This window comes from Arachis ipaensis, chromosome B6, assembly GCF_059453495.1.
Source record: "Arachis ipaensis isolate K30076 ecotype BB chromosome B6, ASM5945349v1, whole genome shotgun sequence".
Lineage (NCBI taxonomy): Eukaryota > Viridiplantae > Streptophyta > Magnoliopsida > Fabales > Fabaceae > Arachis > Arachis ipaensis.
Genome location: NC_142441.1, coordinates 5,324,919 through 5,348,702, shown reverse-complemented (window position 1 = coordinate 5,348,702; position 23,784 = coordinate 5,324,919). Strand labels below are relative to the sequence as shown.

General features: G+C 34.7%; 2 protein-coding genes and 1 pseudogene across 2 annotated transcripts; 2 read left to right on the top strand and 1 right to left on the bottom strand.

Annotated features, from left to right (window-relative positions):
- Window positions 1–5,816: 5,816 nt before the first annotated feature.
- Window positions 5,817–10,148, bottom strand: TFIIB (transcription factor IIB). The gene is made up of 7 exons (XM_088489507.1): window positions 9,389–10,148; window positions 8,618–8,642; window positions 7,845–7,974; window positions 7,622–7,752; window positions 7,353–7,441; window positions 6,441–6,517; window positions 5,817–6,212 (listed from the first exon to the last, which is right to left on the bottom strand). The coding sequence occupies exons 1-7, from the start codon at window positions 9,739–9,741 to the stop codon at window positions 6,079–6,081; spliced, it is 939 nt and encodes a 312-aa protein (XP_088345633.1). The 5' UTR covers window positions 9,742–10,148; the 3' UTR covers window positions 5,817–6,078.
- Window positions 10,149–14,603: 4,455 nt separating this feature from the next.
- Window positions 14,604–17,868, top strand: LOC107646294 (protein FAR1-RELATED SEQUENCE 5-like; annotated as a pseudogene).
- A 2,572-nt stretch (window positions 17,869–20,440) lies between these two features.
- LOC107646293 (uncharacterized) lies at window positions 20,441–21,163 on the top strand. Its single transcript, XM_016350484.1, has one exon. It carries the CDS (start codon window positions 20,441–20,443, stop codon window positions 21,161–21,163), a length of 723 nt encoding a protein of 240 aa, XP_016205970.1.
- The last annotated feature ends 2,621 nt before the right edge of the window (window positions 21,164–23,784 follow it).

Genomic DNA, 23,784 nt, shown 5'->3' with positions numbered 1-23,784 from the left:
AATAATGGATATGATAGAAAATGTTCTTATCCCTTGGTTGCTCAGATCATCAGATCTATAGACTTTATATTTTTTTCATCAAGTAGCATAAGGATGGATATATAATAATCCTCTTGACTGGTGGAAAAAATTATATTATAAATATGTACTAATCCATAATGACTTGAATTGTTGTATGTGATCATTTTATTTTTTTAATTATGGGAAACAATATTTGTACATAATATTTTTGTATTTTCTATTTTACTCAAAATTTTCATTTTGTTTTTCAAATTCAAAATATTTTAGTTTTTTTTGTATTTTTAAATTGTTTAATTTTAATTTAAATTATATTTTCATTAAAATTGTCAATAATCAATACTAATGTGAACTTACGACTATGAACTAGTCAACAATGAATAAATATATAAAAAAATAGATATTTGGAAAAATTTTGTTATTTTGATCAACTGTTAGCTTTTGATAATTTAAGTTAAATGATAAATTAAAACAAATTGGAAGCAAAATTTGAACATTTTAAATTTTTTAGTGCAGAAATTAAAAAAATTTAAACAAATGTTGGAAATATTAAATATATACTTTTCTCTCAATTATATGTCCATTATTTCTTCTTATTGACTTTGGATCCTTCAGTAAAGATAGCTGAATCTAAACCACTAATTAAAGTGGAGTAACTAATTGAATGGCCTAATCTAATAATCTATAATATTATATAGTATAGTGAACTAGCATAATGAACAATAACACAGAGAGTTAGATTTAGTCTTCGTTTAATAAAGCTTTTTGAAAAATTATTTGTACTTTTCAAAAATATAAATACCTCTTTTTATATTTGGTAAATTAAAAAATTTATGTATTTATATTTATAATTTTTAAAAATTAGGAGAGTTTTTAAAAGTATCTATAAATTTTTTTTAAAAAATAATTTGTACTTATCAAAATTAAAAAATCTAATATCATTTCATACGTTAATTAATATTTAAATTTAATTATAATATTAATGTCTATTATTATATTTTTAAATTTTAAAAATTATTTTATTATATATATTTATTAATTTATTATTTATACTTATTAAAAATTATTTTTAATTTAATTTATCAAATATAAATATTATAATTTTTAAAAAGTATTTTATCAAACTAAACCTTAGGTAAATAGACTAAGATATAAGAAATGAACCTGTACCTACACTACAGGACATTCGAAAGATAGCGGCAGTTTAATTGCCAATTTGCAGCGATTTTAAACTATCGCTAAATAGCTTGCCAGCGAAACAGTAACTACAACGCATAAGGGTGCGAGGATGACATTTTGCGCCGATTTTCAGCAACCGCTAGCAGAATTGTCGTAAACTAAGTATTTTGTGTCACAATGAATAGATTGAATGCTAATCGCAACTATTTTAATAAATTATAATAGATAGAAAAACCGCAAACAATTTGTCGTCGCTATCTTCCGTATTTCTTGATAATTTATTATTATTTTACTAATAAATAATTTATTATTTTAATTTTAATAATTAATAATTTTGATACAGATGGATGTGCTGTGCCAAAGATCAAGACTCAAGAGTCACCTATGTGATGTTGTAGGTAGATTTTATGTTTTGGAATGCTAGCTAGAGCTATGTATCTATATATAATACTCCTCATCAACCACTTGTTTTTCAGCTCTCTTTATATTTAGATTTTATTATTCGGTTCGTTTTATAATTTTATTAAATTTATAATTAAATTTTTATAATTTTTTTTAATTAGACATCTATACTCGATTTTTATTAAAATTAACTGAATATTTTTTATAAAAAATATGTGATTAAAGATCTAATATGATTCTTAATTGTGAATACTTTTAATTTTTAAAAAAATATTTTATTAATTTTAATATTTCTTACACTATTAAGAGCTTAATTACAAAATTATAAAAATGTGTAAAAATTTAATTAAAAAATATAAAAATCTAATTATAAATTTAATAAAATTATAAGAACTATCATAATAATTAAGTCTTTTATATATATATTGCATTACCATTCAATAAAATATTCTTACAAAATTTTCATTTTCATAAAATAATAAATGTAATTAATCGATAAAAAAAAGAATTATACCATATATTAACATTCAAGCAAATAATAAGACTTATAAACAATTTTTTAATTGTTCTACTGGTGACCCCAACTTATACATACAGATTAGGGTTTTAGAAAAATAAAAATTAAAAGAAAAAAAAGAAGTAATTATTGGTATGGTGATTTATGCAGGATAAGAAACAAATTGAAAAGCCAATTTTTTCTAATGTGAGTTTATTCCTATTCACTTGATACTGAAATTTCTGCAGTTCTTTTAAATATACATTTTAAGCTGTGCCCTTTAATTTCTTCCAGCTATATTGAATATTTTATGACAAAATCATCTAATATAAATGAAATGGTGGTTTATATCTTATCAGAAACTGCTTTAAAAAAATTTTAAATCCTTCCAGGCTTTTTGTTTGTTGCTTTGTTGTTCTAATGTGCAGAAAATTTATATGTTCAAATGGACGGATGCAACTAATTTTGGTCAGAAAAATTATACTATATGGAATCACAACTATTTAAGCATAATTAATTTGCTTTTATTTTAGGGTACCTTTCAAAACAGATCATATATATAAATAATATTAATCTCAGTTTAATTTAATTTAATTTAATTTGTTGATTGTTTCGTTGAGGGTATCCGTCCACATCATTTTCATATATATGTCATACATATCTTCCTCCCCTATATATGATTATTTTTTTGTTGCATAATTAATATGGACATATTGAAGTGTGTTTTTAAGATGATTGTTTGATTCTTTTCTTTTTTCAGTTTTAGATAATAATGACTTCTTTTGTAATAGTTGTTCTTAGTTTTCTTCCTGAAAAAAGTTATGTGAATATTACTTGCTTTTGATTTTTTTTTTCCCCTTTAGTTGTGGTCATGATTATGAGGACAAGGATCAAGGCAGCCCAATGGAGCTGAAATTAAAATTTAAGGAATAAGAATATAACCTTGACCAAAAAAAAAAAAAGGAATAAGAATATAACAAAATTAAGTTGCGTTGGTATAATGGTTAACTCATTAGTCTGCTTAAATAACTATCGAATTCGAACCCACCTATTGCATGCAGACTGCAATAACTCATTAATTAATGACAAACTTTTAAATTGAATTTTGTTGTTAGCCTGCAAAACTAACAAATATTGTAATATATATATATATATATATATAAAATTAACTTTTAGTTAATTAATATTAGTCAATTTTAGTATTCAGATTTATAAGTTAGAATTTAAGGTTGAATATTTATAATTTAAAATAAACAAAATAAATTAGTTGATATTAACTAAAAAAAATTGATTACATAATTGTAAAACTATTTAGACCAAATTCCTGAAATATAAGTAAGCGATGTTTTATGATTCATTGATGTTATTCTTAAGGTTTAATTATTCTGTTGGTTTCTATAGTTTCACGAAATTTTTAATTAGGTCTCTATATTTTTTTTTTAATTGAGTCTTTGTATCAAATTTTTTTTAATTGAGTCCCTACATTTTTTTTTTCTTTTATTTGGGTTTTTACACCAATTTTTTTTTAGTTAGATCCCTATAAAATTAAGGTAATTACTGCTAAAAATGACCTAATTGAAAAAAAAAATAGTGCAATGATCCAATTAAAAAGAAAAAAAAGTATACAAATCTAATTAAAAATTTCACAAAACTATAAGGACCAACAAAGTAATTTTTTTTGTGACTCGGACCAACAAAGTAATTAAACCTATTCTTAATGTTCATATTATTATTATTACTGCCTTTTGAGTGATAATTACATTTGGTCTTCTCTTTTGGCTGTGTCATTTACCTACGTATGTCTAATTATTACTTAACCAACACCCACTACTACTTTTTTTTCACACCCTTCATTCCATTACTAACTGAACTCTATCTATCAAAGAGACAAACGCACATTAAATAAAAGAATTGGCTTTCGTTTTCATGTCATTTTGTTAGTAACCATCCATCCAAACACTCCATTAAGCACGTGAATCTTGTGATATTATTAGCTTCAGCTACCTCTGATCTATTTACCAAAAGTAAAACACACTCACATCTTTTGGGGGTTTGCACTTTTCATAGCGACTTCTTTGTCTGTCAAGTGTTCAAAGTTTGAACTTTGAAACATCACTGGAATCTCAACTTTGTTTCAGGCACGTGTAACAAACTATATGTGATGTGTACAAATTCAAATTGTTGAACAACTCTGTGAGAGCAACAAAAATATGAATATTGCCCATGCTTGCTCAACTCTTCTCTTTTTTTTTTTTTTTTTTATTAAATAAATGATATTTTTTGTAAAAATTGCAAATTAATTGATAGGGTGAATTGTTAAAACTGTCCCTCAACTTTCATCTGTTATTTTAAATTAATCTTTTAAATTTTGTAACATCAATCGTATTTATTACTAGTTAATCTTCTGTCCAAACTTTATTATTTTGACTTTCTTGTAGAGTGTTTTATTTGAATTTGTAAGAATTTTAAACTTTTCACAAAACGACAAATGTGAAATGCAATTTCTGCTTTGTATATGCAGCAACTCATTGGTCAGCGATAGACTTTTAAATGAAGCTCAGATCCGCAATATATTAGTCCTTGACTTGTCGGACAAATTATTGCTACTATCATGACTTCATTTCACAGACATAATAATTCAACAAAAATAAAATCTCCTGTTAAATTAATTTAATTAATATACATAAAATTATTTTCGAAACAGAAGTCCCACTGAATAAGAATGTAATCCCCACCAGTTCTCTGTAGAAAGATCTTTATCCTCATTCCCAGCCCACTCCATTCCCACAAGAAAACTTTTGCAGTTTTGTCACATTTTTTAATATCCCCTCAGATACCCACTTTTACAGAATCGCAAAGAAATCTTACATAATTGGCAAAGTATTTGATGGAATTCTCTAAAATATTTACAATATAGCCCCAACTCATTTTATTGTATTTGCTTATGAGTAACGAGTAGGGAAACAACCTCAAGCACTTCAAAACTAATTTAACCACTCTCTAACTAACCCCAAACTCAACATCCAAAACGGAGAGCTCAGAGTAACTCAGACTAATAACAATTAATGAAATCAAGCAATTAGAACTCTTTATGCCAATAACATGCGATTAGGACTTGATTTTGGCTTTTGGGTATAAACCTTGGTGTTAAACATAATGCTTCCACTCATTGTAACCAACCTAGTTGCGGCTTCTCCTGGGCACCGCGCGAAGGGAACAATCTGGGCTCTCACATAATCGCGGGGCTCGGCCACCAAAATTGGCTCTCCCTCAACTGGACTGTAACACTGCTACCACCTCGAACTCCAGTACGACGGTAGCATGGGATACCCGCTTGGGATAAGCACAGCAGCAGAGTTAGGAGACAATAGGAGGCTTCTGGTTCCTTCTCTTTCAGTAGATAAACAAGTAAGCAGCAATACCATTGAAGCATTCAACCTAGAACAGAGCAGTAGCATCCTCCGAAGAAGCAAGTGCAGAGTTGCTGTTTGCGCAGTGCTGTTTTAGGTGTTTTTGGAGTGTGATTATTAAATTGGTATTAGAAGTATTTGGGTAGCAAATACACCATAATGAACTGGACTATATTATAAATACTTGAAGCAGCTCCATCGAATGGAACTCTGAGAGAGTCATCAAATACTTTGCCTACATAGTAATCTACAAAGCTACAAATACAAATAGCCAATTCAATAAAAGGGCTAAGAAGAAGAAAGTCGTGAAATTTGAACTCTTTCAAGGTCAAGCAACTTTTTATATCTATGGCCCCTCCTTCCCCAGGAATTAATCATCAAATAGGGAGGGTGAACCAAAATGAACGGTAGAGTTAATAGCAAGTAGAGTGGTTAAAAAATAAGATAAGGCGCTTTCTTTGCAAAGTAAAGTATAAAATAAAAGAGTCCAGTACATCCAAAACAGAATGCTCCTCCATGGCATCTAAGATGTAATTGTAAATATGGCCGCTATGCTCTCTTCTGTTCTACATTTCAAGGGCTGCAAAGGTTCTTCAAATCTTCCTCCTTTGCATACCAGTTTGGTATTATTTTTGAAACATGAGGGTAAAGATCCTTGTACGAGTTCCTAATGGTTCCTTCTGCAACTCCTGTGGCTAATGATATTTCTGCACCAACACAAATAACAAGTGTAATAAAGGAAATAAGGAATAGCTGCAACTATGATATATATGAATATTTTTTTAAGAAACCAATTCAAAAATCCGAATTAGTTCCAAGTTCCAACCCCATATAGATCAACAGATCAACAGACAATTTATACAAACAAATAGGCCAATATGTTTGCAATTTATGCCTTCAAATCTCTCATCTAATCATATAAGTAGTGCACCAACCTTTGAGAGCTTTTTTATCATCTGACAGCTGAGTTATGATGTATATCACTGCTGCAGCAATTGATATGGGACTCCGCCTGGAAGATTGTAATTAGGATTAATAGTAACAGTACAGTTAGCAACTAATTGAAGATTATGAATAGCCAAAAAGAAATTTTGGAAACAATTAAGGTGAAGTGGAATAGACTCCACATGAACGTTAATGAAACCTAACAAATAAGGAATGGATTTATACAAGCAACAATGCAATCATTTGTCATTTAAAAGTGTTCATCGGAAATATGAGTGAACTAGTTATGCATATGTAACAAAGACACACATAATAATGTCCATTCACATGCTCAGAACTCAGACCTCTTGTTTTTTGATAAGGAGACTTCAAATAGAAAGCTAATTCTATACAACCCTCAAGAAGATCCTTGTGTACAACATCGAGTCTTCACTTAGTAGTACACACACACACACACACACCCCTCCTCAGTTTCCACTCTTATACATGCCTCATATCATGGCCCTTGTCATAACACACCATGCAATCCACTTCTCACAAAGAAACAGCACACACAAAGTTAAATGGCATGTTTCAGACCCATATTCACACCTTTCACTCTGTTCTAAAAAGACATGGTTAAATCTAAAGCAAAACTGCAGTCTAAAATATTCATAAATAACTAATTTTAAGCCGATATTCTTCATTTTGTTCTGTTCAGTTTTTGCTTTTACCACCTAAATTTCACAACAAGGGTGTGTTTGTTTCAGGGATAAAACTTCATGGATAAGCACCATATACATTTATTCCACATATGCTTATCAATGAAAACATAATCATAGAGTAGTATGGAAGAGTAAACAAAAACCTGAAATGATGAAAAATCAACCCTTAGCAGTGAGCAGATAAACACAAGAACTCACCGTATATCAAACTCTTCTGATCTCTGAACAGCTTCTTGAGCAGCTTTGACAGCTTGATTATTCATACCAAGATTAGAACAAAATCGCCTCTGAAGAGTTAGATGAAAATAACATAAGTTATACAACAATTAAAGTTATGTGAATAAGCTAATATCTCAATCAAAATAGCATGTTTCATGTCTATACCCCCCCCCCCCCCACAAAAAAAAAAAAACACCACACACACACACACACACCCATCCACCAAAAAAAAAAAAAAAAAAACTCACCATAAAGTCACCAGCATGTATTGTTCCCATCTCCACAGATTGACCTTTCTCCAAACCCAGTTGTTTCACTATGTATTCTTTTGCTCGGCCAATTTCCTTCTTTGACGCTCCATTGGCAACAGAGCAAATTTCTATTTGAAATCCATAGGTTCAGGGAAGCTCATTTACATAGGGAAAGATAAATCAGGAAGCATCCAGATGTTAAAAAAATCATAGGTGGTACCCTTTACAGTGCGTGGCTTGTCCTCCTGTCTACAAGCAATGTAGAGGCAAGCAGCCAATAATGCATCCTGATTTCTTCCTCTACTAGACTTCTGATCTTCAACCCGCTTGTATATCTCATTAGCTCGATCCTTAAAATAAAAAACCAAATGCAACATAAGAGGATTAAAATATTTATTAACTTAACACGAAGAGTTTGAAACCTGAGGTTCATGACAAACAAAAGATAAATATTTAAATAGGACTATCATGGTAAAAAGGAATGACACGTCAAATAACACAGTATTCTTCTGACAAATTTGGCATAATTTTTCCACCAATACACCTAGCTACCACTCATTGCCAAAGGATGGTTTTAAACAGCATGCACAACGAGTATAGTCATCTCCTAGCAATATGAACCTCATGGAATGTTTTAAAGGCATTTATCCATTTCCAAAAAATTGAAGTTTCAGGGATCCAAGCACTTCTGAGCCATACATAATGAATTACTCAAACCTCAAGAAGCAAGTTCTAAGGTCAAATGATTCAAACATAGCATTATAATTACTGTCTTGGAACATACCCAAACAATAATGAAGCCCAACTAGCCAAGAACAGAATTTATCAAATGCTACAACACATGAAAAATAATTATTGATTTGTTGAAGATAGTAGAATTAGAGCTTCGATGTGAACCACAAGTGTTAAATACCCAGTTTCACACAACTTGTATGGCATTCATTAAAAAATGCAGGAACAAGAAAGCTAATCCTGTATGAGAGCATCAGATACCTTGATGGTTGCGACGAGTCCCAACCTGAACACAATCAGCAACAACAGTTAATTTCTCAACTGTCTTGTCTCATTTAAGAGAAAGCTTGTAACTGATCCATCATATATACCAAAATAATGCAAATAATAAAATTCTAAGATTTTAACTGCAACGGTTTCAGTTGATATCACCTAGATTCGACAAATAAGGAAGGGATATTCTGAAAACAAAATTAAATGAAGTAGTTCCGACTGAAAAAAGATTGGTCAATTTAGAACAAACCAAACTAAAACACCACTAAGGTTATCTTTTAGATTTGGACGATTGGAGTTAACATCTAGAGTTGCAAGCACTTGTATTATTGCATTGACAGTGCTACGTTCTAGCAGAATGTTTTCAGTCACTCAACCATGATCATCTCAGACATTACATAATACCCAGAAATCAATCCATCCACATAACCCCTTCTTTAGTTTTCTATTCTTATTCTAACTTTCCAATCACGTAGAACCGTTCCATCACTACAACCACAACCAAGACACACAGTCGCATAAGAAAACCCCAAAGCAAATAAATCACAATCAAACATTATTTTTCTTCCTTCAACTTAATAAAAAAATAAAAAGAAACGCTAATTCAAAACAAACGAATAAACAATCAAATTAACAAAAGGACATGCCGATCTAACAAAGCGAATCATCATCAAGCAGAATTCCGAATTCACATAATTTCTTCAACGAATAAAAACAAAATTCGCAATTGGAAACACAACAAGCGCGCAAAACCGATACCTATCGGACATAGTGGCGATTGTCTTGAAAGCGAGGATGAGACCGCGATCAGGATTAGAGCCACGGTTCTGCCAGCGGCCAAGGGAAGACGAGAACAACTCGCCGCTGGCGCCGTTGGGCTTGGCGATGACAGTGCTAAGGCCACCGTCGGCAAGGAGCGGGTTAGTGGGCCCGCCGACACGAACCGGATCGTTATCCCCGGACTCGTTAGCAAAGGTCCTCCACTCCGAGGTCTCGTCAATGGAGTGGGACTCGAGAACGAGACCGCACTCGGAGCAGACGGTGTCGCCGGCGGAGTGGTCGAAAACCACCTCCGTCTGCCGCTTGCAGTCGGAGCAAAACGCATCAGACATGTTGTCCTTTAGGGTTCTCTTTCTCTCTCTCTCTCACAAACCGTTTATATCTTTCTCCCTCTTTTTTGTGATCTAGGGTTTTCGGTGTTGGTGGTGGTTTTAATGATTCTCTTTAATGTTTTTCCGGTATGATTTTGATTTGGAGTTTCGATTCGAGATGAGAGAGATTATTCCTTCTTTTTATTACAATTTTTCGTGTTTAAGATTATGGATTTTGCAGTTCTGGTTTCGAGGAAGGAAAAGAAGAACGAAAGGAAGAGAAAGCAAAGAGGAGATTGTTTTGCAACAATAGAAGTAAAGGGGGGCGCGTTTGGTATTTATAGAAGAAAAGGTGAATGAGTGTCTTGTTCGGGTTGGGGAAAAAAAGGGGTGAGAATTGAGATAAATAAATAAAATAATATTTTATCATTTATCTTATTTAGAATTTAATTTTTATATTTGGATTTGAAATGTTTTGCGTGTGTGTATATGCGTATGACTGGCTGGTTTAGGATTGTCATGTGGTTTACATGGGTCTGAGATGAGATAGCTTAGCTTGGATGGAAGGTTTCGGAATCAACACTTTTATTATTCAATCCCGCTACGTTACATTTCTGTCAATTTTTACCAATTTTTATTTATAACTGTGTTTAATAAAAATATTTTTATAAATGTGTCTAATAAAAATATTTTTTTTATGATTGAGTCTAATAGAAGTATCTTTATAAAAGTATTTTTTAGATGTGTCCTTTTATACATATATTTAAAATATAATAATTAATTATTATTGATAATAAATTGACAAATAATCTATTGGTACTCTATACTTTTCCTTTATTATTTATTCACTTTAATTAAATTATTAAATTTGTTCCAAACAAATACTAATAGAAAAATTTACAATAAAAATTCTACGTCGAAACAAAATACTTAATCAATTTTAACCAAGTTGTTATAACAATTTTTTAAATTACACTTTTCTTTCTCCTTCTCTTTTTTCATTTTTTTCTCCTTCTCCTCCTTCTCCTCCTTCCAAATTCGCACATGCAGATTCGTTATCGTCATCACCAATAATATCAACATTTTACGAACATTTTTATTAGTTTTGATTTTTTCTACTGCCATCGTTAAATAATTTCGGTTCATTTCTTAATTTATTTTGGTTCATTTGTGTGTTAATTGAAGTTCACTTGATGATGTTGATAAATATTGACCAAATTTTTTATTCCTTAAGTAATTTCGTTTATTTCTTAGTTTAATTGAGATTCATTTGGATCCAGAAATGAATTCGATGTGTTTTTGTTAATGATTGAGTCTTTTTTAGCAAAAAATAATGAAATTATTTATTATCACTTTATTCAATTTTATTATATTTCATTCCATTCCTTCAATTTGTCTTAAAAGTTATTCCAACCATTGGGACAAATTATTTATCGACAACACACCTGGACTGCAAATGAATCGAAAATATTATTAAAGCGAAACCATTTTATAATACCAAATGAACCGAACATTTGTCCATTATATAAATTTGAATTCAGAAACACCTGCGTCTAGAATAAACCGAAAATATTATCAAAGCGAAACCATTGTATAATACTACATGAACCGAACATTGTCCATTATATAAATTCAAATTCAATTCAAAATGTTGGTTTTTGTTAGCAAAATGTTGGTGTTGTTGGTGATTACGATAACAAAAGAGAATGAGAAGAAGAAGGAGGAGGAGAGGAGAAGGAGGAAAAAACGGAGAAATAGAAAAAGAAGAAGACGAAGACGAAGAAGTTGTGTTATTAAAACACACATGTGATATACATTGGTGTGATGAAAGTGGTTTTTATTTAATTTGAACCAATTTAATTGGACTTAATTACCAAACTGTGTAATTGAACGGTAAAATTTAATAGTATACTATAAGCTTCAAATATTCTCAAAATGTTATGTCGGCTAGATATTATTTATTTTCTTGCTTATTTGAGTATAATTTTATACACAATTAATATAAAATAATTTTAATATGCATTTTGTATGTAATGTCATATTAATAAAATTAAATTTTTTTTTTATCAAAGATAAGAAGATTCGAATTTACGACCTTTTAGGTAAGTATGTAGAGACTATATTATTTATGAATAATTATTTAAAAAAATTAAATATAATTAAATAATTGAGTATTTTTATTGTCAATATATTAAAATTAAATTCTTTTATCATACCAATCTTTAAATAAAATTTTAAGTAAACATATAATTTTAAAATTTTGAAAATATGTGTGCGCACGCGCGAGCTAATAAACTTTGAGTTATAGAATATATACGGTAATTTGATTTTATTAGAGAAAATATATAAGATTCAACATTAATACTCCAAGATGATAGAATCCATCAAGGTCAATGCACCAATATGTGGAGGATGCAAGGAATCATGAAGCAAATATGTACAAGAAAGGAGACATAATCTAAAAAATAAAAATAAAGTGTGTGCGAGAGCGAAAAACGCCAATTTTGTTCAAAGAAAATTAATAGTGTGCTAAAAAGTGGATGATAATTTAGTAAGTAATTTAGTAAGTTGATGCTTTGATGGGCATATTAAGACCAACTTTCAATTTGACAATTAAAGCATAATTTGGCTAACTAACTTAATTAAGCTCATTTTGATAAAATAACTTAAACAATAAATGATTCTGTTAAAAGTAACTTATAAATAAGTTATTTTATGTTTGGATTTTTAACTCTAAAAGTGCTTATTTTAAAGAAATGTAATAAAAAGTAGAAGTATTATGAGAGAAGTCATTTTTTTTAACTTCTCTATAAGCTCCAAAATAGTTTCTTAAAAAGTTGCAATTTGATTTTGAAAATTGCACCCGACATTAATACTACTACTTTTCATAAGTCAAAAATTAAAAAAAGTTACTTCTAAAGTTTCCCAAACGGGCCCTAAATAACGAACAAAATAGCAATTAATAACTTATGCTTGCGCGAGCAAAGAATACAAACTTGGTAATATTATTCAAGTGGGTATGTATTGGAATTATTGAATAATGCAAAGTTAAATTGTTCATGATATTCAAGTCTAATGGTTGAAGGTTTAATAAGAGTTTCTCTTTTTGCTTTTCTTTTTTTCTATAAAATTTCTCCTTTTATGTGAGATTTCTCCCTCTTTCTTATTCTTATGTTCTTTAATGATAAAATAGGTTAATCTATTTTACTCTTCACCGTCAAATTCTATCACAAAGCGGGTCGAACCGGCCTATTCCACTAAAGTGATATAAGTTAGGAAACTTTTTCAATGGTCCAGTCCACTTTTTTGGATCTTTGGTGATTCATGTACGGTTAGGTAATCAGTAAAAAATTTGTCTTGTAGTAGGTTGTGTAATGTCTTTAATGTCCCTGCAATAAAATGAAAACTGACCACAAGGACAGTGATAGCTGTTAAGCTTGAGAGTAAAAGTTAAGCCAAACATCAGGTGAGCCAGCCGGTGTAACATGTGTAGCCATTGGGCTTTATATTATTGTTTTTGGTCAGTGGACATTGGGCCTAATTACAGGAAAATGCAAGTAATGTGTGGAGGTTTGAAATTTTAGTTGGGTTTGGTATTCGGTGGCCGCATTGTTGAAAAAATGCTAGTTTAGGTGATGGTGTTAGGGTACAACAATGAAGGCTCTTCTAGAAGTGATGCAGGGATATGAACCTAAAAAAAAAAAAAAAAAACAAAGAAATGATGCAGGGAGGGCTGGTGGGGAAACGGCAAAAAAATTTTGCTTGTTAATGGAAAACGTTGTCGTTTTCAAATCTCAACCAGTGCCCTAATCTGTAGGTGAGAACCCAGCCGTGGTGTTTTGGAGGTTGGCCTTACCCCTCATCTGCTTTCTTCGCTTTGTGCTTTTGCTTACACTGTCAACGTGAGGCTACGTAACCTCAATCACCGTGGATTCCAATTTCGCATGCAACTCGTGTCGGCGTCTACGGATTGGTTAGGTCTTACCTGGGGACAAAGTTATTTGGAGTGGAGGTCGTTCGTCACCGGTGGTGGGTGCAGCTCGTCGTGGTAGGGCGTGAGGCTCTGAAGGTCAGTCGCTGCCTTCCTGCTATTGCTTTCCCGGAAGCTCCAGCAGACAAAACCAGCAACCGGTCCGTGGGGTGGTGGTCATTGTTGTCACTTTGCTTATCCCATCAGTTTAGTTTCTCATCTACCATCGCCGTCGGTAGTCATCCGGGCAAGTAAGCGTCCCTTAGCCATTTTAATTTATTTTTAATTATTTTTTGATTTCATTTACCTATATTGAATCTGTTGCCGAATGTTTTTATCGTTGTTGAAGTAATGTTATGTGTTAGCTGAAATGGATGATGTTTTTGTGGTTGAAAGTTATTATAATTAAATGTGTTGGCCAAAATGATAGTGGCCTTAATTTGTTGGTTTGAGTTGAAGTTCTAGGTAAGCATATGAGTACACGTGGTGTTCCCATCGCCATGTGTAAGTCCGTCCACCTTTGAGACTCATTCTGGCAATTTTCATTTTGTTTTCAATTTAATTTCTCCATCGTGACTTTGTTGTTGAAAGTTTAACCTGTCACTGAAATAATGGAATTTTTACTACTGAAATCTGGTGTTGTTGTTCTTGAAAATTCTGATAAATATTTTATGATCTTGTTGAAAATTTCTGCGATGTGTTAATGTTGGTTTAACCGCATTGTCGACCTCATTAGGTGATTGAGCATAAATTGTGTTGTGAAAAAAGTTGAGGTAACCGAGTTTGTTACTTAATCTCGTGACAAACCCCTGAATTCGCTGCTGCAAAAAATGCTTTATACAATTCGTTTTTTTGTGTAAAATCCTTCGGTATTTATTTTGTGACAACTTGGTTTGTAGCTGTATTGGTAGCAATGTTAGGAGGTAGTGGTGAATGTGTTTGCTTCTCTGTGTCGTAGTTGTAATGCATGTGGTGTTTTTGGAAGTCTGTGTTTGTAGTTGGCAAGTGGAGGCTGTGAGGATGTTGGAATCATGTTGGATAGTAGATGAGGTGGTAAAGTAAGGGTTTTTTTTATCTACGTAAGTGCTAAAGAAGTTTGTACAATCCCTAGTTTATTGTTTGTTACAGTTTGACATGTTTGTCTTTCAGGTAATAATGGCATCAAGTAGCAAGTTTTGGAAGGATGCGTATATGTGGAATGAGCCTCTTGCGGATTACTGGATGGAGGGCAATGCTGGTATGTCGAATCCACAGGTACGATGGGTATACGTGCCATTCTGTTTATATAGTGTGTTAGTGGGATCTAATTGGATGGGAATGGTCTGATACACCATATTGGTGGTATGGTTCATGCAGTTGGTTGTACTCTTAGCAGGTGTGAGGGTTATGTTGTGAGAACTAATATTCTATGTGGTGACTATGATGTGATGAGTCTGATGCGTAGAAGAAATGCTAGATTGGTGTTTTTTTGTTAAGTTAGCCGTGACTGTAGTATTTGTTAAGTTTGCAAAATTGAAAGAAATATGCACTACTTGCATCTGTGACAATGAACGTCGACAAACAAATCCTTTATTAAATAGATTGGCATGAAGATGTTGTAGTGGCCAACCATTATGATGGTTGGGTAAACTGTATGTTAAATTATAACATGATAATGTTATAATTATATTAATTTTATAATCCTAAAAGGAGTTTTTCAGGTCAAGTTTTCAGGGTTGAATTAATAACCATGTTAGTACCTATGAACATTGCATTTGCAAAATTTACTTTGAAACTAATTTAAAATGAAAGGCTTTGATGGACAAGAGCGTTAATATGCATGGATATGCAATATTTAAACAGAATTCATTCCACATAATGAAGTTGGTAGCGAAATGTTTGTCTTAATTTTTCAGGACACAATGTTTGATACGAGAGTGGAGGAAGATGCTGAGTTATCCGATTGGGAAGGAAGGGGGGCTTCAATGTTGCCCGGCTTCTTGGGTTTGGATGGGTTGCGAGCAGAAGATGTTCTTGAAATGGAGTTCTCTTCACCTCAGGAGGCAGGCGGCTTCTATAACAATTACAGCCGACTGAAGGGCTTTGCATCACGGCGAGGCAAGACTGTTAGAAACACTGCCGGAGAGATCGTGCGGTACACTTTTGTTTGTAATAGGCAAGGATTTCGAGAGAAGAAATGGTTGGAAAAGGTTGATCGCAAAAGGGAGCATAAGGTAGTTACCCGATGCGGATGCATGGCGGAGATGAGGATAAAGAGGAAAGACGGTAGTGGGAGGTGGTATGTCTCGCGTTTTGTCGAGGAGCATAACCACGAACTTGCGTATGGGAAGCTTATTGATTATCTGCTGTCACACAGGAAGATATCTGAGGTAGAAGTTGCTCAGCTAACAAGCATGAGGGAGATTGGGATTAGCATACCTAAGATTTATGAGTCTTTCGCAGCACAACTAGGGGGTTTTAATCTGGTAACATTCACAAAGCAAGATATGTATAATGAGATACGGAAACAAAGAGGTCTGCAAGGCGGAGATGTAAGTGCGGCTATTAGGTACTTGGAAGGTCTGGCACGCATGGATGGGAAAATGTTTTGGCGTTACAAGTTGGGGACAGGGCAACACCTATGCAACTTGTTTTGGAGCGACGGTCGTTGCCAGGAAGATTATGGGATTTTCGGCGATGTGCTAGCATTCGACGCTACGTATGGCCGCAACAAGTACAACCTACCCGTTGTAGTCTTTTCTGGAGTAAACCACCACAACCAGACATGCGTATTTGGAACAGCAATGGTCTCCTGCGAATCACAGGAGTCATATATTTGGGTTCTTCGCCAGTTTCTGGAATGCATGCAAGGTAAGGCACCACAATCGGTCATCACGGATGGCGACCCAGCCATGCGGATAGCAATCCAGTCTGTATTTCCTGATGCACATCATCGGTTGTGTGCCTGGCATCTGCTGAGGAACGCGACTGCTAACATAAGCGACTCGAGATTCACACAAATGTTTAGACACTGCATGTTGGCAGATATGGAAATCGATGAGTTCGAAGCGCATTGGGAGGCAATGCTCAACGAGTGCGGTGTTAGGGAGGTTGAGTGGGTTAAGGACTTGTACACCAAAAAGCACGCTTGGGCCACCGCATACATCCGCGGTAGATTTTTTGCTGGAGTACGGACTACCTCTAGGTGCGAGTCACTACATGCCAAACTAGGGAGGTTTGTCGAGAGCAGGTACGGGGTGTTAGAATTTGTCAGAAATTTTCAAAGGTGTGTGGATTTTCTGCGTGACACCGAGGACGAGCTAGACTTTCATTCATGGTACGGAACACCTGTGCTATAAACAGAGTTTGTTGAGCTGGAAAAGTCCGGGTGGACGATGTTCACCCGCGAAATGTTTCTCAGATTCCGGGATAGCCTGAAACGGTGTGTTCGTGTTAGAATATGTGAATTTAACGACACTGAGAACCCTCATGCATACACTCTCCAGAAGTATCGAAGGCCTGAGATGAATTGGAAGGTTTATAGGGACCCTGTCGCGAACAGATTTACTTGCACCTGCATGCGTATGGAGTCGTTTGGTATTCCTTGTGTGCATATCCTTTCCGTGTGTGTTAGGCTTGACTTAGTGGAAATCCCTGAAAGCCTAGTGCTGCGCAGGTGGTTTAAGGCAGCCAAAATGGAGGTCCATAACCAATGTGTTGAGCAACACACTGCTGACCGAAGTGTGACCTATAGGACACGATTGGGTGCTTTCTCCCAGCTATGTAAGCGTTTAGGGCGCGTTGCTTGCATGAGTGATGAAGACTTCAAGCTTTACTCAAAGAAGCTTCTGAGTGATGCTCTCTTCCTTAAAATAAAGTACGGCCTAAGACCATCAACGGATGATATCACAGCAGCACAAGATTGCGGGGTGAAGGACCCGATTCGTGTTAGAACAAAAGGCACGGGTCGGATGAGTCAAGCATGTGGGTCTACCCCGAAAACCAAAAGAAAGTGTAGCACATGCGGGAAGCTAGGGCACTGGAGGACTAGATGCCCCAACGGAGGCGCACAACCTTCAGCGAGGAATGATAAATCACCTGCTGGGATAAATAAACGCAAGCGATCAAAGGTTACCACCTTACTTATTCCTGCATGGACTATTTACTATGACACGTTACCAATAAAATCAACTCTATAAAAAGGTTCAATACTAATGCAATTTAATTCCTTTAACTAAATTAATTCTGTTCTGGAACAGCAGTAGTTATTTCATTATTATGTGTCTCAATGTTTTTTATCTCCAATATTCAGAAAATAAGGCTGTGGGTAAAGAAAATAAACATAGTAATTAATGCACGTAGGGCATTCTTGATGTGTTATTTTTTTGTTTACCATTGAGCTGTATGTTAACAAGTAACTAGTTTTGCAGGCATATGATATGGTCACGACGATGAGGAAGAAGCAGTCCTCGTCGTAATAAAATTAAAGTCAAAACTTCCTTCTGGGCTTTTCTTAAACCAATTTTCTTACAATACTGTCAGGTGGAGAAGTTTTTTAAACCAATTTTCTTGTTATTAGCAACCCTATTACTAACTTTAGAAAAGTACTAATAGAAAAATTATTGTCTTTTGACTACATAAACGCCAAACACCAAACACCAAACACCAAACCGCATGAACCATGACCCATCGACCATGTCCTCACCCTCTCCATTCCAATTGGAACTGCTTAATGACACCAGTTCCCGAGGAGCTTAATTAAATTCCATAATCAATACATTAATGTCCATAATCCGTTTTCACAACCTTCCAGCAAACACTTTCTACCCTTTCGGCTACCACAGTTACGATAGAAACTTGTGTGCTCTTCGATTTACTCCGTATTAAATGTTACACTTCTATCTCCAAAAAACTTTCAACCACACGTGGAAAGACTTTAAATTTAACTTCAATTGCATGCAATGCACTGTAATTTAGAACAAAATAATGCCTAGCTTCATGACTATTTATGCAATGAAAATAATATATCATATTCGAAGTTGTGTGTAACGATATTTTTCAAATTTTTTTTTGTGCCAACCCTTGTAAACCACGCATAAAGAAATAGATTGTAAGTATTACATAATAACGTAACAAGAAGATAAATGTTAGAGTCACGACCCAAAAAGATGCATAATAAACCCTTCACCACAAACCCTAAAACCGTCAACCATGATCCCTAACCAACAAACCCCCAACCCCAGAAATAGTAAACCGTCAGCCCAAGACCAAAGAAACATTATCCACGGCCGTGCAAGGTGTCCCAAGAAGCCAGCCGCTCCCTAAGCCGAGCGTTCTCAGCCTCCAGTTCAGCGACACGGGAGTCGACGGACAGACTAGATATCCGCTCCAACTCCAGAAGACGTTTCCTGCAACTCTGAGCCACGTAGTAATTGTAGTCGAGGATCTCCTTCCCAGACTCTCCAATAACCACTTGCAGGGATGATAAAGCGGCATCTTGCCTGGCCAGGCGTTCGTCGGCTGAGAACCTGCCGTAGGCCACAAAGTTGACTCCGTCCGGTGGGCCCCCCACATGCATCACAAACCCATAGTAGCGGTCGCCCTGGACGTATACGCAATCGCGGGGCTCAAACACTGGAGGCTCTATCTTAAGGGCGTCACATGCCCTGCACAACATCTGCTCAAGGTCCTCCATGATGACAAACTGGTCAGGATTCACCGTGGGGACAACCTCTAGACTTTCAAACCAGAAAAAACAATAACAATGAGTAAACATAAAGGATAACCGGGAAAAAAGATAATATGAAACCGCCTACCGTCGTCGTGGAGAGGGGCGCCAGGGCGAGTTCCTCCGGAAGAACCACTTCCATCACCAACGCTGGGGCTCGACATTGTTCCAACCCAATGAACAGCGATTCAGTCACAAAAGGATGTAACAACCTTCAATACTATTAACAAATTCCTCAGCGAAGTAATCTCAAACATCAAACTTATTTATATTTATATACGACATGCCTCATCACATTCTCCAATCCAATTATGTATACACAGTTATCTCATTGGACAGTCACACCGCTTCCCCAGGGCTTTGAATTCGATAATAAATGCATTAACCTCACCTATCCATTTTTCCCACCCTCCACCATATGTTCAACGCTTTTTCATTTTCACATTAAACGCGTCACATTATCTTTCCTCTATGTGATACACGAAACAAATTTAAAAAACACAAAATTCACATCCATGATATTAAACTACCCTAAACTATGCAGATTACATAAAAAATTAACTATTAACTATTCATATATTAAACGGCTAAGTATCTGCCCGAACCTTTAACATTCTTCTGACTGCACGTGGAATAATGTATACTACTACAGGTCTAGAAAAGTATAGCTAAGTAACAACTTTTGTTTAACAACGTCTAAACAATGTATTATAATAATATTAATAGAGTAAATTTAATTAGGAGAGTGCTAGGGGAACATTGTTGAAAAATCTTCTTGGTCATCTATTCGTTTCCAATAATTAATACCATTCCCCATACAGTTTTCAATTTTCATCACCATAATATAGTTAAGCTTACTCTAACGTTTAATATTACGCATGCATTACTGAGAACGTATCTGCTACACTCAAGTTCAGGTTTCCAACAGGGTCGGTGGACTTATAAATATGGAGGCTACACTCCTATGCCACACTCCAAACCCTATAATTTAAACACGTATCCCCATCCCCATCAAAATAGGAACCAACAGGAACAAACTGAAAATGACAATCGACTGTTTTTCAAATATCGCTTTCATTCCCAACGACATCTGGGTAGCAATAACCATTAAAGTTGCATCAGACTCCATTCGCGACCTGTGCAGTCTCAGAATGACCTGTAAGGCTGCACGCGATGCGGGAGAGGCCGATATTGTTCATCGGAGTGTTTCCATCCCACCACCGCATGCCACGTCGTGGTGGTGGTGCCTCAGCCCGGAGGCAAAGAGATTCTTTGATCGATGCATGGTAGCTGGCCATCCAGAGCTTCTGTTTCGGGAGGCACTTCGGGAACTCTTCATCAGACGTAACGAAAACGTTGGCCTCCAGATGCTGAATAGTGCAAACAGTACAGGCCATGCAGCAGCCAAATACGCACTGACCATGACGTTGCTGATTCGCACGGACGACAACGACGAAAAACAAAAAGGGCTGGAACTGTATCGCGAGCTTGATGCGGCAAGTTCACTCGCTGATTATAAGGCAAGGTGCTTTTCAATTCTGACAATCTCGTGGCCAAGTGAGGTCCAAATGCCCCGTATAGAAGAACAACACACCGTCTGTGCCTCACCTAGGTGCTCCACCAGGGGCCACATGCCTCTTCTGTATGACAATCGCAGACGTGCAGCAGAGCGAAACTCCATCCATGCTTTCGGAGGGGCCGCTCATATCCCCTGCATCCAGTGTCGCGCAGACTACGACCTGCAAGTCTTCGTCAACCTCCCATGAGGTAATACAATTTAATTACAACCTGTATATTAAACGTTAAATAAATGAGTCGATACAATTGAATTACATACTTGTTTTATATTTCATTTGTTAGAATTAAGTATTGAAATTTATATTTTATTTAATAATATTTTATTTCAACCGGAACCCTGTCCTTCATCAAACCAAAAGTTAGGCTAGTTTATGCTCCTTGCAAAACGACACATGTGAGCCCCACATTCGATAAATTTCCAACCGTTGGAAATATTACAGTTGCACAATTTCAATTTCCTGTTCAAATCACAGGAGCCACCCTCGTTGCCTTTAAAAACCACCAAAACCAACATCCCATTTTAAACATACTCAACACAACTCTAGAAATACTATGTTGTTTTCCTAGGGAGGGTCCCTGGTATCTATAGTTCCTGGCCGGCCTGTCATAGCCAAGTTAACGAATTTAGCGGCAACCTCCATAAGTCTTACAAAACCTTCGATGAAGCTCGTATGGCGTTCGAACAATTCTTATCTGCCAGACGATTACAGACTCAGCTCACCAACAATGGTCCTATAGTGCATCATATTCATGCAACATCCATTCGGCACAACCCATCACCGATTCCTGACCAACTACTCCCTTTCGACGAAGGCATACAGGAGCAACGTCAAATTGAACGAGGGGACAACCACTCAACTGTCCGTCAAACCAACCGATCCAACCAGAGGCGCCGGCAACAAAATCCCTACCCGTGTATCCTATTTATCTTCGTTACCATCTTCGTCCTATACTTAACTCTGGTTAGGAAGTAGGCTCCTCTTAACCTTAGTTATAACAGCACCTACCACCATGTGTTACCTGCTTTGTAGCAGTCTTACTTTTCACTGTCTTCCGTTGTTTACTTTTTAACGTATATTCTATTGTATTAATTAGTCTAATGTTCACTTCACGCATAACATCAGCTTATTATTCTAGCATAACTGTTATTAACTCAGTGAAGTATAATTATTCATACGTGATTTTAGCACTTTAATCCGTTAATCCATTTACCCTCCTCTTCTGTTCACGACTGAACAAATACGGTACATACAGGCTAAGATTTTTAGATATAGATAATTTTAATGTGAAATGCGACAATTTTTGTTCATTTTGATATTTTACATTCCTGTTATGATAGTACATAACGTTACTGAGGTTTTGTAAAACAAATATTTTTTTAAAATATAAAAAGATAAAACGTCGTTTTTGAATAATAAATATTTTTTTATTATAAAAAGACAAAACGTCATACACGTTTTTTAAAAAAAACATTTGTTTTTACCCTAAACAAAATAACTTCGCCAATGTAAGTCACAAGAAAAAACCACAAGAATCTTAAGATCTGCTTCCTTTGGGGATTGAAAATGACACACATTTAATTAATGATAATAATTTGACGAAACACATACAGCTACAAAAATTCATTATAAACTGAAAACTGATATAGGAAATGTATAATGCATAAAAAATAATTTCATTGTACAATGCAACGATGCAAGTAAGCCAAAAAAACTACTAAATTCTGTACCGACTCTCTGACACCTACAACTAATAAGCAGAGATTATTATCTGCGTAATAAAATGAACACAGCAAAACGATAAACAGCTTCCGTGACAAATATAATTGCTTCACTTGCTAAAAGAGACATGAAAATGTATAGCACAAAGTACATTAAGAAGTTTAATTCATCTCTCAGCCCTACTAGGAAGTAGAAAACGAGACTTGATGAAATGGACATGAGGAAAAGGAATGGCATGACAAGAATTGTCCAAGTTAAAATACTAGTGCACTTTAATGATGGTCAGATTATTCACATTCATGCATCCGATTGAGACTGTATTTCTTCCTTGAATCGAAGTCTAAATACATATAAATTCTGTACAACCCGGTTGTTACATTTATAGGAAACAGACATTTCTTTTATAGATTCAACATTCTGTGATGAATTGGAGAACTTCTTTCAGCAACCACCTGTCATGCAAGTGACACATTTGAGTTGAAAGTGTTAAAATTTAAGTCAAGATTGGAAATCTAAAAAAATATCAACCGAAAAGAACAATACAGAACATAAAGTTGGCAAAAACAAAGTACAAAACAGTTAAAGTGGTTCATCGTCTTTTCTATTTTCTTCATCAAATAAGAACAAAAGTATTTAAAGGGACAATAGAAAGTAAAGCGAGCCTCTTTAAACGATTCAAAAAAATATTTAAAATTTCAATACAAGGGAAGAAGAAACAGTGTCAGAACAATGGGAAAAACAACAAACAAAAACAAGAACAAAACAGAAGCATACCTGAACCGGATAAGCTTAGAAGACAAACATGGGTTCCAGCCAAGAGAGCAAACCGTGTCTTTTCCTTCCACTAAACAAAACACAAAACCCATGTTTTGTTTTCCATAGCAAAATGGAAAGAACCAAACTTGCACCTTCCAACAATGTAAAAGAACAGAAACCACTGAACCTGTGTTACATACTAAAATTGAAGAACCAAGCCAAAACAATGCAGAAAGATGCAACATTAGTCTTATGCTAATAAAGCTTTCAGTGCAAATAACATAGAAGAACAGAACAAAAAATTGCGCCACAACAAGATACACAATGTAAAG

Bases quoted from the DNA above. Each gene is read 5' to 3' on its own strand.
- LOC107646293 (XM_016350484.1), top strand. From the start codon at position 20,441: ATGACAATCGACTGTTTTTCAAATATCGCTTTCATTCCCAACGACATC.
- TFIIB (XM_088489507.1), bottom strand. From the start codon at position 9,741: ATGTCTGATGCGTTTTGCTCCGACTGCAAGCGGCAGACGGAGGTGGTT. The intron at 7,442-7,621 runs GTGAGTTTTTTT...CTAACTCTTCAG, and splicing joins TACATGCTGGTGACTTTATG to AGGCGATTTTGTTCTAATCT. The intron at 6,213-6,440 runs GTTGGTGCACTA...GTGTTGGTGCAG, and splicing joins TGATAAAAAAGCTCTCAAAG to AAATATCATTAGCCACAGGA.